This window comes from Thamnophis sirtalis, unplaced genomic scaffold (genome assembly GCF_051295495.1).
Source record: "Thamnophis sirtalis isolate CommonGarterSnake01/CBP01778 unplaced genomic scaffold, rThaSir2_p1.2 scaffold_4, whole genome shotgun sequence".
NCBI lineage: Eukaryota > Metazoa > Chordata > Lepidosauria > Squamata > Natricidae > Thamnophis > Thamnophis sirtalis.
Window position 1 is genome coordinate 126,281,022 of NW_028261384.1, and position 13,578 is coordinate 126,294,599.

The 13,578-nt window shown below is 44.8% G+C and overlaps 2 protein-coding genes across 6 annotated transcripts in view; one reads left to right on the forward strand and one right to left on the reverse strand.

The window, feature by feature from the left end:
• The window catches only part of SLC12A6 (solute carrier family 12 member 6), a 55,493-nt gene extending 49,061 nt beyond the window's left edge, over positions 1–6,432 (forward strand). For 3 of the 5 annotated variants that reach the window (XM_087714137.1, XM_087714140.1, XM_087714141.1), the window contains 7 exons: positions 900–1,095; positions 1,189–1,358; positions 1,448–1,579; positions 3,722–3,850; positions 3,934–4,118; positions 5,940–6,073; positions 6,162–6,432. In XM_087714137.1, the coding sequence (XP_087570263.1) occupies positions 900–1,095; positions 1,189–1,358; positions 1,448–1,579; positions 3,722–3,850; positions 3,934–4,118; positions 5,940–6,073; positions 6,162–6,253 (1,038 nt within the window). In that variant the 3' untranslated portion in view covers positions 6,254–6,432. The remainder of the gene's footprint in view (positions 1–899; positions 1,096–1,188; positions 1,359–1,447; positions 1,580–3,721; positions 3,851–3,933; positions 4,119–5,939; positions 6,074–6,161) is intronic. The other 2 variants (XM_087714138.1, XM_087714139.1) reach the window with 1 other exon arrangement.
• Positions 6,433–8,735: 2,303 nt separating this feature from the next.
• On the reverse strand, positions 8,736–13,547 carry EMC4 (ER membrane protein complex subunit 4). The gene is made up of 6 exons (XM_087714142.1): positions 13,470–13,547; positions 11,814–11,905; positions 11,600–11,714; positions 11,331–11,484; positions 9,281–9,441; positions 8,736–8,963 (listed from the first exon to the last, which is right to left on the reverse strand). Exons 2-6 carry the CDS (start codon positions 11,897–11,899, stop codon positions 8,928–8,930), a joined length of 552 nt encoding a protein of 183 aa, XP_087570268.1. The 5' UTR covers positions 11,900–11,905; positions 13,470–13,547; the 3' UTR covers positions 8,736–8,927.
• Between the last annotated feature and the right edge of the window lie 31 nt (positions 13,548–13,578).

The following is a 13,578-nucleotide window of genomic DNA, read 5'->3' on the forward strand; positions in this document are numbered from 1 at the left end:
ATGGCTGTGCCGAAAACCAGCCTGCACATGTGGGCCAACAAGCTGATGGTTGGTTGGCCCCTGGAGGTTTGGCTTTTCTGGAGCGCGGCTTCGACGAGGGTGCGTGCCCACTTCCGTGCGACCTTTTCAGCACTTGGTGCCAAAAAGGTTCGTGGTTGCTGATATACGTAGTCCCCAACTTGCGACCACAATTAAGCCCAAAATGTATGCCGCTAAATGAGAAATTTATTATGTTGAGTTCTGGCCCATTTTACAACTTTTCTTGCCACATTCTTGTAAGTGAATCGCTGCAGTTTTTAAATTAGTAAACCAGTTGTTGAATGAATCTGGTTTCCCCATTGACTTTGCTTGTCAAAGGGGACAACCGTCAAAAATGTGAATAAGTTGTGAAGCAACTGAATGTAAATCACGTGGCCATGAGGATGCTGCAGCTGTCATAAGTCTGGAAAAATAATCCTAGGTCACTTTTTTCAGTGCCGTTGTAACTTTGAGTGGTCATTAAGTAAACTGTTGTAAGCCAAGGATTACCTGTGAAGTTTCCTCTGAGTAGCTTTTTGCAGCTTTGCCTTTAAGCTGCTTTAAGAGCCGTGGTGGCGCAGTGGTTAGAATGTGGTACTGCAGGCTATTTCTGCTGAATACCGGTTCCCTGCAGTTTGACGATTTGAATCTCACCAGGCCGAGTCAGCCTTTCCATCCTTCCGAGGTGGGTAAAATGAGGGCCCAGATTGTTGAGTGCAATAGGCTGACTCTGTAAACTGCTTAGAGAGGGCTGTGAAGTACTGTGAAGCGGTAAATAAGTCTAAGCGCTATGGCTATTGCTATCTTGCTGGGCTTCACCCGCCCATGAAAAATCCAGCTTTCCCTTTTTGTCTTAAGTGCTTTTGCTGTTGCTGTTTCAGACCATCAAACATCTGATGGAGGCAGAACGTGTGAAAGGCTTCTGCCAGATCGTGGTGGCTGCCAAGGTGCGAGAGGGCATCTCTCACCTCATTCAGTCCTGCGGGCTGGGCGGCATGAAGCACAACACGGTGGTGATGGGCTGGCCGAATGCCTGGCGCCAGAGTGAGGATGCCCGTGCTTGGAAGACCTTTATTGGTACGGTTTCCCTACGGGGCAAAGCAGTTGGGGGGCGTGAGGTCCCAAGAGTCAACCAAACCAATTGCGTAAGTTCCTCTTCCTGTTCTCCAGGCACTGTCCGCGTGACCACCGCTGCCCGCCTGGCCTTGCTCGTGGCAAAGAACGTGGCTTTTTACCCTAGCAACGCAGAGCCTTTTTCCGAGGGCAACATTGATGTCTGGTGGATTGTGCACGATGGAGGGATGTTGATGCTCCTCCCCTTCCTTCTCAAGCAGCATAAGGTGATGATGGGCAGGCACTGCTGAGACACGGAGACGGCGTTAATTGGCAGAGCGGAGTTTACTGATTTCCCTCTCTCCCTGCTTCCAAGGTTTGGCGTAAGTGCAAAATCCGCATCTTTACAGTAGCCCAACTGGAGGACAATAGCATACAGATGAAGAAGGATCTGGCCACCTTCCTTTATCACCTTCGTATCGAGGCAGAGGTGGAGGTCGTTGAGATGGTGAGTGACACAATTTGGTGGGGGGTTAGAAACACATCTAGCAATAGCAGTACCACTTTGACTTATATATCACTTCACAGTGCTTTACAGCCCTCTCTAAGCGGTTTACAGAGCCAGTCTGTTGCCTTGACCCTCCTTTTACTGACCTCAGAAAGATGGAAGGCTTGAGTCGTTGAGACTCGAACTGCTGAAATGCTGGCAGTCGACAGTCAGCAGAATTAGCATGCAGTACTGCATTCTAACCACTATGCCACCTTGGCTTTGTCTAATGGGGGGAAAAGAGATTAGAGGCATAACTTATAGATAGAAACATATCCAATGAGGGAAAAGAGATTAGAGCTATACAGCTTGTCCTTGACTTAAGACCACAGTTGAGCCCAAAATTTCTGTTGCCAAGTGAGACGTTGGTTAAGGGACATTTGCCCCATTTTACGACATATCTTGCCACCATTAAGTGAAACTGCAGTTGTTAAGTTAGAAACACGGCTGTTAAGTGAACCTGGCTTCCCCATTGACCTTGCTTGTCAGAAGGTTGCAAAAGGGGATCATGTGGCCCTGGGATACCGCAACCATCATAAATACATGCCATTTGCCAATTTTGATTACATGACCATGGGCATGCTGCAACGGTCATTAAGTGTGAACAATGGTGATAAGTCACTTTTTCAGTGCCATCAGCGTTTTGGCCACTAAATGAATTGTTGTAAACAGAGACGTATTTAATTGGGAAAAAAGGGATTAGAGACACATCTAATGGATAGAGACATATCCAATGAAGAAAAAGGGATTAGAAATATATCTGATGGACAGAGATATATTTAATGGGGCAAAAGGGATTAGAGATATTTGATGGAAGCCACACTCATACTCATTCCTGATTCCTTTAGCATTGCCCACTACCTGCCCCCAAGTTACAAGTGACTTCTTTCACCATGGGAACAAGGATCAAAAAGAGATGTTTAAAAAATGTGTTCCCTTTCAAGGAAAGAATTATAGGCTGGCTAGTCTTCTTTTGCACAGAATGACTGTAGACATGTATATTCCTAGAGAAGTCCATCTGTGCAGATGTGCCATTGGTTGAAATATGGCTAAGGTTACGAATGACAGAATAATATTGGACCTAGCCAGGGGTTACAATGCAATGCAATGCAATAGCAGAATTGGAAGGGACCTTGGAGGTCTTCTAGCCCAACCCCCTGCCTAGGCAGGAAACCTTATACTGTTTCAGACAAACAGCTATCCAACATCTTCTTAAAGACTTCCAGTGTTGGGGCATTCACAACTTCTGGAGGAAACTTCTGTTCCACTGATTAATTGTTCTAACTGTGAGGAAATTTCTCCTCAGTTCTAAGTTGCTTCTCTCCTTGATTAGTTTCCACACATTGCTTCTTGTTCTACCCTCAAGTGCCTTGGAGAATAGATTGACTCCCTCTTCTTTGTGGCAACTCCTGGATGTTGTGGTTTGTCAGATGAGTCAGAGGAGGCGGAATGGGTGCCTGGAATCGGAGCCTGCAGAAGGCTCTAAGGAGCAAGAGGACTCAGAGCCAGATGGCAGAGCAGGACCCCTCTACTTACGCTCAGGCAGAGAGCATTTTGGGGCCTGAGCTAAGCGAAGGGGAGGAACAGCTGGGTCCCATCCCGGATGCGAGTATGCACAGAGAGGAAAAGGGAGCAATAGAGGGCATGGGGCCGGCTATTCAGGAAAACATGGAGCCGTTAACAAGCCCCTCCCTGGCTGCAACATAAAGAGGAGGGGTGTGGGAGGCGCCGGTTGCTGTAGGCTACTGTCCATGCTACAGGAGATATCCCTCCGTTGAATTTCTTTGCCAGGATTTCTTTGCCAATACTCAGGTTGCTCAGGACTCTTTGGGATAGAGGTGCTAATGGAGGCTCCCTGTGGGGAACTCAGAGACATTGCAATTAGCTCAGCCGGTGTGAGCAGAGACTGCTACTGCTTGTTGAAACATCTAAGGACTGGTTACCTGGGGTTTTGTCCATGAATGCAGTTTATTCCTGCCTTGTCAAATAAGAAGGATTTTTTTCCTCACAAGGAAGCAGTTGAGTAGTACTCGAGAAAACTGGGTCAGAATGTGGGGCTGGGAGGGTTGTCCAATATCAGCTGTCCCTTTTCTTCTCTTGCAGCATGACAGCGATATCTCTGCCTACACGTATGAACGCACTTTGATGATGGAGCAGCGCTCTCAGATGTTGCGCCAAATGCGCCTCTCTAAAACAGAACGGGAACGTGAGGTGAACTGGGCTGAACCAAAGGTGGGGAAAAATAGGCTGAAAAAGAGCAACCGATTTGGGTTTCTTTTTCACTAAAGCATCAGTGATGCCTTCCTTGTATATAGGCCCAGCTTGTGAAAGACAGGAACTCAATGTTGCGGCTGACCAGCATTGGCTCAGATGATGATGAAGAGACAGAGACCTACCAGGAGAAGGTGCACATGACCTGGACCAAGGACAAATACATGGCTTCTCACGGACACAAATTCAGGACCCTGGAGGGTTTCCAAGATCTGCTCAACATGCGTCCGTAAGATGTCAATTACTGGGTTATTTCTGATATATGTCATTAAACTTTTCCTATTTGCCATTTGTGGTGGCGTAGTGCTTAGAAGGCAGTATTGCTGGCTAATTCTGCTAACTGACAACTGCCAGCAGTTTGGAAGTTCAATTCACACCGGTTCATGGTTGACTCTGCCTTCCATCCCTCTGAGGTTGGTAAAATGAGGACCCAAACTGTTGGGAACAATATGCTGATTCTGTAAACCATTTAGAGAGGGCTGTAAAGTGGTAAGTCTAAGTCCTGTCGCTATTGCTATTCTGCTTCCAAATTCTTCTTGGAAAGTGATACGAAACCTAGCTTAATCTTACCACAATCCTGTCTGGGTTTTATTATAAATGTGTTTCATATTTTCCACCATAGATCTCATTGTTTCCCATGAGTAATGCTCTTCATTTCCAGCATGTGCCAGGGTTCTTCTTGTATTGATTTATTTCATATGGCGTTAATGTTTGGAAATGTTTAGAAATGTTTATTCCATTTGTATGCCTCCCTATTCCCGAGGGACTCAGAGCGGCTAACAAACAAAGGTGGGGGGGGGGAATACAAACAACAAAACATGTTATGTTAATGCATAACAGCAGTGCATACAATTCACAAAAATGGCATATAAAATGTGTTTCAAAATATAAAACACCCAGGATTGTGAATTATTTTAAAAACCCACAATATTAATGATAAATTAAATTAAATTATGTACTAGAGTGACTAAGTTTATGTCCTGATATCTAGATAGTTTAGCCATTGGACAGCAGTGCCCTCGAGGGTGGAGTTCTTGCAGGGTCTGGGTCACCTTTTGATGGGGCATTCTGTTGTAATATGATCTAAAGCTTACAGGATGGTCCCTTAGTCACAGTATTATCAACCAATCCCCATTTGAATTTCCAATATTGGCACCTGCTGTGGTTGGTTCAGATTTGGTTGAGTGTATTGTAGCCTACCAGTGGTCAGCAGAGCTGGACAGTGAGGTGGTTAGAGAGGAACATGGGCCAGTCCTGGAGGCTGGGAAAGGCTCAGCCAAGGGCTGTGCCTTGGAGGCAGAGATGGGGCCGAGGCTGTTTGGCAGTGATCAGGTACCTACGGAGCTAGACAGTAGTGAGGCAGAGAAACAGCTAGAGCCTGTTTACAGTGTGCGCATGCGCAGATTTGCCAGAAGAAAAGAACAACTCAGAAATCAGGGTAGACTTGGCAGTAAAGTTACAGGAGGAAAGTGATTGGCCCCTCCCATAGGAAATAAAAGAGGAGTGGAAGGGAAGTGGAAGGAAACAATTCGTTCGTCGTTAGATTCATTTCGGGAGTGTGAAAATCTGCCCGTGAATCTCAAGAGACTCTGTGCCTAGCCTTTCCTTGCACAGAGCCTCATTTGGAAAATATTTACATGGCAGCTTTCCAAGATTTCACATTCATTTAATAAAAGGGTTTTTTTTCGGGTCCAGGACTCTGCCTTGTGCTTTTTGGGGAAGCCTAGATCAGAACAGAGCGTTGACCTGTTTTTCCTTGGAAGAGGGACATTGTGTTGGGTCGGACACTAAATTAAACAGATCTGGGTTAGAAGTTGCCCATTAGAAGTTTTTGCTAATACTTTTAGTTTGCTTTTCTGCAATTACCATGTCATTCCCTCTTCTTTTAGGGAGGAATGTCTGGCTGTGTTATTTTCAGTTTCTAATCCATAATAAATACCTTATTTTCTTACAAGCCAGTCTTAGGCTAGAGATTAGAAATACTGGTAAAGCTTGCTGTATGGATATATTTATATGGTTTTGCTATTTTGTTCCCCTATCCCCAATTTAGGGATCAGTCTAACGTGCGACGTATGCACACAGCTGTCAAGCTCAATGAAGTTATTGTCAACAAGTCCCATGAGGCTAAGCTTGTGTTGCTGAACATGCCTGGGCCACCACGAAACCCTGAAGGCGATGAAAACTGTATCCTTTTCTACCGGGTACTGGAAGGAGTGGAGGTGGCTCTGAAGAATCGTGTTGTGTTGTTCCTTTGACTCTTTTCCACCCGCAGATATGGAATTCCTGGAGGTGCTCACTGATGGGCTGGAGCGTGTGCTGCTTGTACGAGGCGGAGGCAGCGAAGTCATCACCATCTATTCATAGAGGAGGGAGGGAGGGGGGGGTCTTCCTCCTGATGAACTGTGTTCGGATGGATACTCGCTTTCCTACCTGTTCCCATGTGCCACTTGGATCTCCCGAGGAGACCAGCTATTACCGCCACACCTATTTGCTTTCATTTCTCGTGGCAATTCAGGGTCTTCAAATTGGGCGTTTCCCCTCACCCCCACTGTTTGGAGGATGGATAATTGGCAGCTTCTTCAGCTTCCATCGAATTAGGAGCTGTGCGCTAGAATCTTCACAAAGGCTTGTCATTTGAGGGAAATTTAGAGATAGGTAGGCAATTGCTCTGTCAACCCTCTCAAGAAATGTAGGAGCCGTGTGTTGCGAGTAGTATTTCTGCAGGGCATTTAAAGAGGAGCAAAAGATCAGGAAAGGAGTGACACAATCCATCAGCTGAAGCAGCTGGTTTGGCCCAGTTGGAGAAGATGTTACTTGTCACTATCATGATAAGAGGAACAAGAAGGGAAAGGAGATCCTGCTGGGTGATTTAGAAAAAGGGAAATCCATCCTTCATTGTGCTGTTTTCTCTTGGTCAGCACCAGTCTCTTTGCTTCCCTTCCCACTGAAATCAAGGCCGCAATAAGCTCTCAGAAAGTTGGAAGTCACTTTTCAGTGTGCTTAACCCTGATCCCTTGTGGTATTCTGTGAATCAGATATGCTGTTTGCTGATAAGGGGAGAGAATGGCTGCTCCCCAAGTTAGGGTGGAAGCAGCCTATTGATGGGGAAATCTCTCTTCCATCTGGCCTTTGCACTTCTACCTAGTCGAGCAACTGCCTTTTTCCTCTTTTTATAAATAATTCTGTAGAACCGCAGCAGGTGGCTGTCATACTTTGTTCTCACACATTGAGAGGAAAAAGATTTCTATTCTGAAAAACAGGGTTTTCTGATTTTTCCAAATTGCCCTCTTGGCTTTTGAAGAGGTCCATCTCTTCTTCCAAGCTTGGATAAGAAGAAAACTTAATGCCACGTCTTCTGTGCCAAGCAAGATGGCCCTCTTTGATGTCAGTGACAAGGATATACAGCTTTCTTTTATCACATGTTTGGGATGGAGTTTTTTTCCTTACCTCTACAGAAGCAAACTTAGGGAAAGGTGCTGTGTCTATTTTTGTCCTATCTAATTTCAATGATGGATGTCTCCTTCTCCTGGTAGCTCTTGCTCAAGAATAGAATACAGGGACCACTCCCTCGGGGTAGCCTTAAAAGACACATCTCAAGCCTCTCGTTTTATTTTTTAAAAGAGAATTTCACAGACATCTCTTTATTTTGGCTGAGACCTTTTTTTAATTTATTCAGGGTGCAACCTTGTTTACATCGCGTCAAATTTGGGAGTGTGATTTTTTTTTTGCTTCTCGAATTATGTAAAGAATAAACATTTTATATACAATTTTCTTTTAAATTTTAGTTGTGCCTAAGCGGCTCCACTTGCGAAGCTCATGTATTCATTACGTAACATTCATCCACTTTACAGCCTTGGTATCATTTATGAAAAGACAGTTAAAATAAATAAGGGCATATGTTTACATTTTCCACATTTTGAAAAGAAAACCTACATCCAGTGCTCTAATTCATACAAATATGACTTTGAGATTAATGTGAACAGGTTATTGAATAACAAGTTTATCCTCCGCCCCCGCCCCCCAGTAAATCAGTTATCAGTGGCTTAAGAATTAGGTAATATACATGAATTTTGGAGTAGCTGTTTGTTCTCCATCATAAAGGTAAAAGAGTCCCTGTGGATTTTACTCCACTAGTTGTTGCTGATTAAGCTGGCAATGCTCATCTCTCAAGGCCATTGAGCCAGCACTGTCCGAAGATATTATCACACTCATGTGGTCAGCACGATGTCACAGATGGCTATTACCTTCCTGCTGAAGTGGTACCTATTTACTTACTCGCATTTGCAAGCTTTGACAGGAGCTGGGGCGAGGACGGGAGCTTACCCTGTCGCATGGCACTTGGGTCTCGAACCTGTACTGCTGGCTTTCCAGCCAACAAGCCCAACATCTTAACTGGTCCACCACTGTCCTGCCCCATTGTTCTCCATGAAGTTTTCACTTTTTTTTTTCATTATGTATGTTCATACATATAATTGATAAACTATTAGAATCTTATAAAATGTTCCAACTCCATCTTTCCCACAAGAGGTCACAGAGCACATTCCTATACACTTTCCACTTGGCTTTAGGATAGTAAAATCCAAATTTTATCAAAGATTAGAATTATCTGAATTAACTCTACATTCAAGACAAAGTATGTATCCATTTAGCCAAGATCTCTTAGCTTTAACATTAGACTGCTATAGATTCCTTCTAGGCTCATCTCTTTCTGCGTAATTTTTAAATGAGAAGTGAAGTGCTCAGTATGTAATCTGGGTTGTCATCGTGACATTGAGCACGTCTAGTATTGTGTACATATTATAGAAAAAGGCATTCTCTGATGGTAGAACTTCAGTGAAGCACTATACACACTTAAAAAAAGTTTTTATTTTTATTTTAACCGAGGGAAAATTTACCAGGGTGAATATCTTTTGCTTCAATTCCTGCAAAGCACACCAGTCCTTCCTGTTCTGGATAACATTCTGCAAATGCTTCCTACTGTTCCACAATGCAGCAACATGCCCTTAAAATCCAGTTAGATTTCTGGAAATGGGTCAGGTCATAAGATCAGACCCCCACCTGAGTACTCCATACGCTAGGCAGAAGACAGAAAATAAATATGAGTCACAAACAAAGCCAGCGTTTTGAAAAGTAAGTTATCTTTAAACAGGATAAACAACAGAGACTAAGCAAGAGAATGTTAAAAACTCTTGGATTAGATCTGGGTTCTTGTAAAACATCCAATGCTGCCCTTTTGTGAAATTAAGAGTGCCAAAAGAGACCTGGCAGCTTTGATCCAAGAAATCTGTCCTGTATGCCACCACCTCCACCCCTAAATGATACATATAGGCTAGTTAGGAGATGATCTACGGGAGGGGTGGCAGGATAATTATTCATACTCTTCACACTTACCTCAGGTGGTTCAATAAAAGCCAGCCAGTCAGAAGCATGAGTTGGCAGTAGCCCCATTGACTGGCACTTATAAACTGCCAAGGCCAATCCTAACAGGTTGCCAATTAAATATACCAATCCCTGAAGAAACTTCTGACTTGAGCTTTCAAGTAACTTGAAGGCTGTGGGGACACAAACACAAAAAAAGATAATGTACTCTGTGGAGTATGAAACACTATACAGCACACTGGTTGACAGTACTTTTAAAGCCCTACATGGTATTGGACCTGGCTACCTGAGAGACCGCCTCCTGCCATTCACCTCCCAACAACCAATAAGATCGCACAGGTTGGGCCTCCTCCGGGTGCCGTCGACCGGACAATGCCGGCTGGCAGCTCCCCAAGGGAGGGCCTTCTCTGTAGCTGCACCTGCCCTGTGGAACGATCTACCCGCAGAGATCCGGACCCTCACCACTCTCCCGGCCTTCCATAAAGCGACCAAGACCTGGCTGTTCCGGCAGGCCTGGGGCTGTTGATTAATATCCAGCCCCACTTGACTGAATGGATGATGTATTAATTTTAATATTGTATCTTTTCTTATATTTTTAAATTCTTTTATTTTGCTGTGAGCCGCCCAGAGTCCCAATGGGAGAGGGCGGCATACAAATTTTATTAAAGTTGAACAAGCACACTATTTCGGAATGTGGTTGTCAATTGAAGAATCTTTCCAGAAACTAGGTTTAGCCAGAGATTCGGGAGTCATCTTAAAATACTAATATAAGTCATTTATAATTAAGCAAGGAGTAGGAAATATAAAGTCAACCTTCCTGAGTTTTTTTTTAATCATTGGGGATTAAGCTACTTTGCAAACACTTTGTCCTAAAGGCAACCCTGAAGCCAAGCAGAAATCTGGATATTGATCTTAATCAGAGGGATCTCCCTGCCCCTAGCAATCCTCTTTTTCTTATAAGCCTCTAGAATAGATGTCGCAAATCCAGCTAGCAAATATTCCTCCTTCACCTTATTGTTTCCTGGACTCTCTTGGTTTATAGCATAACCTTTCGTACAGCATTTACTTATTTGTACCATATGTAACTGCCCGCATAACAGAGTTCTTGTATTCACATTTTTAAAGAGAGAAAGCACTTGTGTGTATCCTATTTTTGAAATTGTTCAAACTATTTTGGAACACAACCAAGACTATTACCGATATTAAGGTAAAAGTTCCTCTCACACATATGTGCTAGTTGTTCCCGACTCTAGGTTTAGGTTTAGGTTTCATTTTATTTATATGCCGCCCTATTCCCAGTGGGACTCAGGGCGGCGCACAAACCCAAGGAGGGAAAGGGAAACACAAAAAACTACAAATACAGGCATTTTAAAATGACCAACAGCCACACAGATCGAGAGGGGAAGGGAACTCATCAACCCCAGGCCTGCCGACACAGCCAGGTTTTAATGGCTTTTCGGAAGGCCTGGAGAGAGGTGAGGGTCCGAATCTCTGCAGGGAGATCGTTCCAAAGGGCCGGAGCTGCCACAGAGAAGGCCCTCCCCCGGGTAGTAGCCAGATGACATTGGCTGGTAGACGGAACCCGGAGGAGGCCAGCCCTGTGTGATCTAATGGGTCTTTGGGAGGTAATTGGCAGCAGGCGGTCTCTAGGGGGCGGTCCCCATCGCTGTTTCAAAGCCAAGGAACCAGCCTGTCTGAAGATGTCTCTGTGGTCATGTGGCCAGCATGACTAAGTGCCGAAGGCACACGGAGCACTGTTACCTTCCAACCAAAGGGAAAGGTGGTCCCTATTTTTCTACTTGCATTTTTACTGCTTTCAAACTGCTAGGTTGGCAGAAGCTGGGACAAGTAACGAGAGCTCACTCTGTTACGCAGCACTAGGGATTTGAACCACTGAACTGCCAACCTTTCTGGTTGACAAGTTCAGCATCTTAGTCACTGAGCCACCATGCCCCTTTTTTACTGGTATTTTTTATTAATTGGAATAACAGCCCCACAAAATAGAAAATGGAGAAAAAATGGGATAAAAGAAAGGTTTGGATAGTGATAGAGAGAGGCTTACTAGCAGAGATGGACATTAGTGCTTGGATGGGCCTCCAGGCCATCATACAGACCATCATGGTGGGGAAGATAGAGATTGTATTCCCTGCCATGTACATGATGAATAGGTTCATAGGGATTTGCTTCAAGGGACCAAGAGCAATATCCCAGCAGCGCTAAAACATATAAGGAGGAAAAAAATACAATAGAATTCAATAAGCAAAGGCTATATATACATTTCGAACAACTATAGCATTTCTAATACCCAGTTCTTCCTCTGCAGGACATTACCTTTTCAACCAGGATGCGATCTGTCTCCTGAACACTTGTGTCAGGCACCTGCTTATCTGAATAGCCTATGGGGTAGAGGGTGTCTCCTTGGCTGCTGCCCCGGTCGCTTCGGCCTCTGACAAAGAAAAGAAACCCCTCATCCAAATTCACATGCCCAACATTTGTAGATTGCTTATGTAGGGAGACACATAAAGGTCTTTTCCTAGGGACTTACCTACCACCACTGCCTGGACCACTCAATTCAATGGCCCATTTGAAACGTCGTCCACGATTGGTCACCAATCCCCCTCCGGCACTCATCGTTGCCTGCAAAAGAGGCAATGCACACTCCAAATAAGATCCTCAATTGAATATTAAGAAAGGGAGCAGCCTGATCCTTTTGGCAACGCGTCCCACAATCCTGAAGAAATCGCAAGTTCTTGCATCGTTGCCTCCATTCTGTTCAACATTATATTATAGTATTATAACATCTCTAGCCAAAAAGTCAACATTGCATTGGAACCTGGGAACCGAACCTAGGAAGCTCTTGGTTTCCTGATTGCCACAGATCATCCAAGCAGCTGGCAGTTCAAATAAACTCTTTGTGTATAACAATGTCACCAATATTTTCTCTAAATCCACAAGTCATCACCCTCTCCAGAATAACAGAGTTGGAAGGGGCCTTGGAGGTCTTCTAGTCTAACCCCATGCCCAGGCAGGAAACCCTATACCATTTCAGACAAATGGTTGTCCAATCTCTTCTTAAAAACTTTCAGAGTTGGAGCACCCACAACTTCTGGAGGTAATCCATTCTACCCTCTCCCCCCAATGAGGGGTGGGGAAGCCACACCGAAGAGCTAATTAGATTTAGATAGATACTTTATTTGTATGCCGCCCTTTTCCCTGAGGGGACTCAGGGCGGCTCACAATTCAGGGGGAGGGAGGACAAACAAGTTACAACACGAAAACAATACATCATTAAAAGAGCACAACAGTCATACTATTCGAGTGGGGTTGAAATCTTTAGCCCCAGGCCTGTCGGGACAGCCAGGACTTAAGGGCTACGCGGAAGGTCTGGAGGGTGGTGAGGGTACGAATTATCATCCCACAAAGTCTATATATACATTTCAAACAACTATAATGAAAAAACTCTTTATTATGATTCTGTAGTCCCTGCAACTGTAAAGTGTGGCCATAAATCCTTTCTCTCCAACCTCTGTATGGAATATCTCGAGGACTACAACACCTAGAATCCCTAGCCGTTGTCCTGGCTAGGAAGTCTGGGAGCTGTAGTCCCTAAAGGTTTATGGAGATTCTCAGGTCATGGTTGTCCCAAAGGTGCTTTTTCAAAAGGCAACTGGACTTTCTGGTTTTTCTTGGAAGATGTTTCGCTTCTCATCCAAGAAGCTTCTTCAGCTCTGGCAGAATGGTGGGGAATGGAAGGATTTATACTCCTTGCAGACAGTTTGGCATTTGCATTCCTTTTTTAAAATGATTTTTTAACGCCAATCGGTCTGCAAGGAGGATAAATCCTTCCGTTCCCCACCATCCTGTCTGAGCTGAAGAAGCTTCTTGGATGAGAAGCGAAACGTCTTCAAAGAAAAACCAGAAAGTCCAGTTGCCTCTTGGGGGGGGGGGAGCACCTTGGGGATTCTGGGAGTTGTAGTCCCTGAAAGGTGCCAAGCGGAGGAAGGCTGTGCGACAGAGCTGGCAACTTCAGCTCTCTTTTTGGGAGTCGTGATTAAGCCAAGAGGGACATTTTCTTCCCTCGCTTCTAAGTCACACCAAAACCCAACCCTAAAGCAAGGCCGGGAAGCCTGGGAATTGTAGTCCGCCCCCCCCCAGTCCCCCTCCCCCCCCCGAAAAAGAGCGCCTGATGGTCTACACTCACGGCTCGAAACGCTTCAGCAGTTGCCTTTTCTGTTTCTCGTCACTTCCTGTTTGGCTCCGTGCCACATGGTCGACCTCTAAAGACGTCACGAGCACGGGGAGGGGGAGAG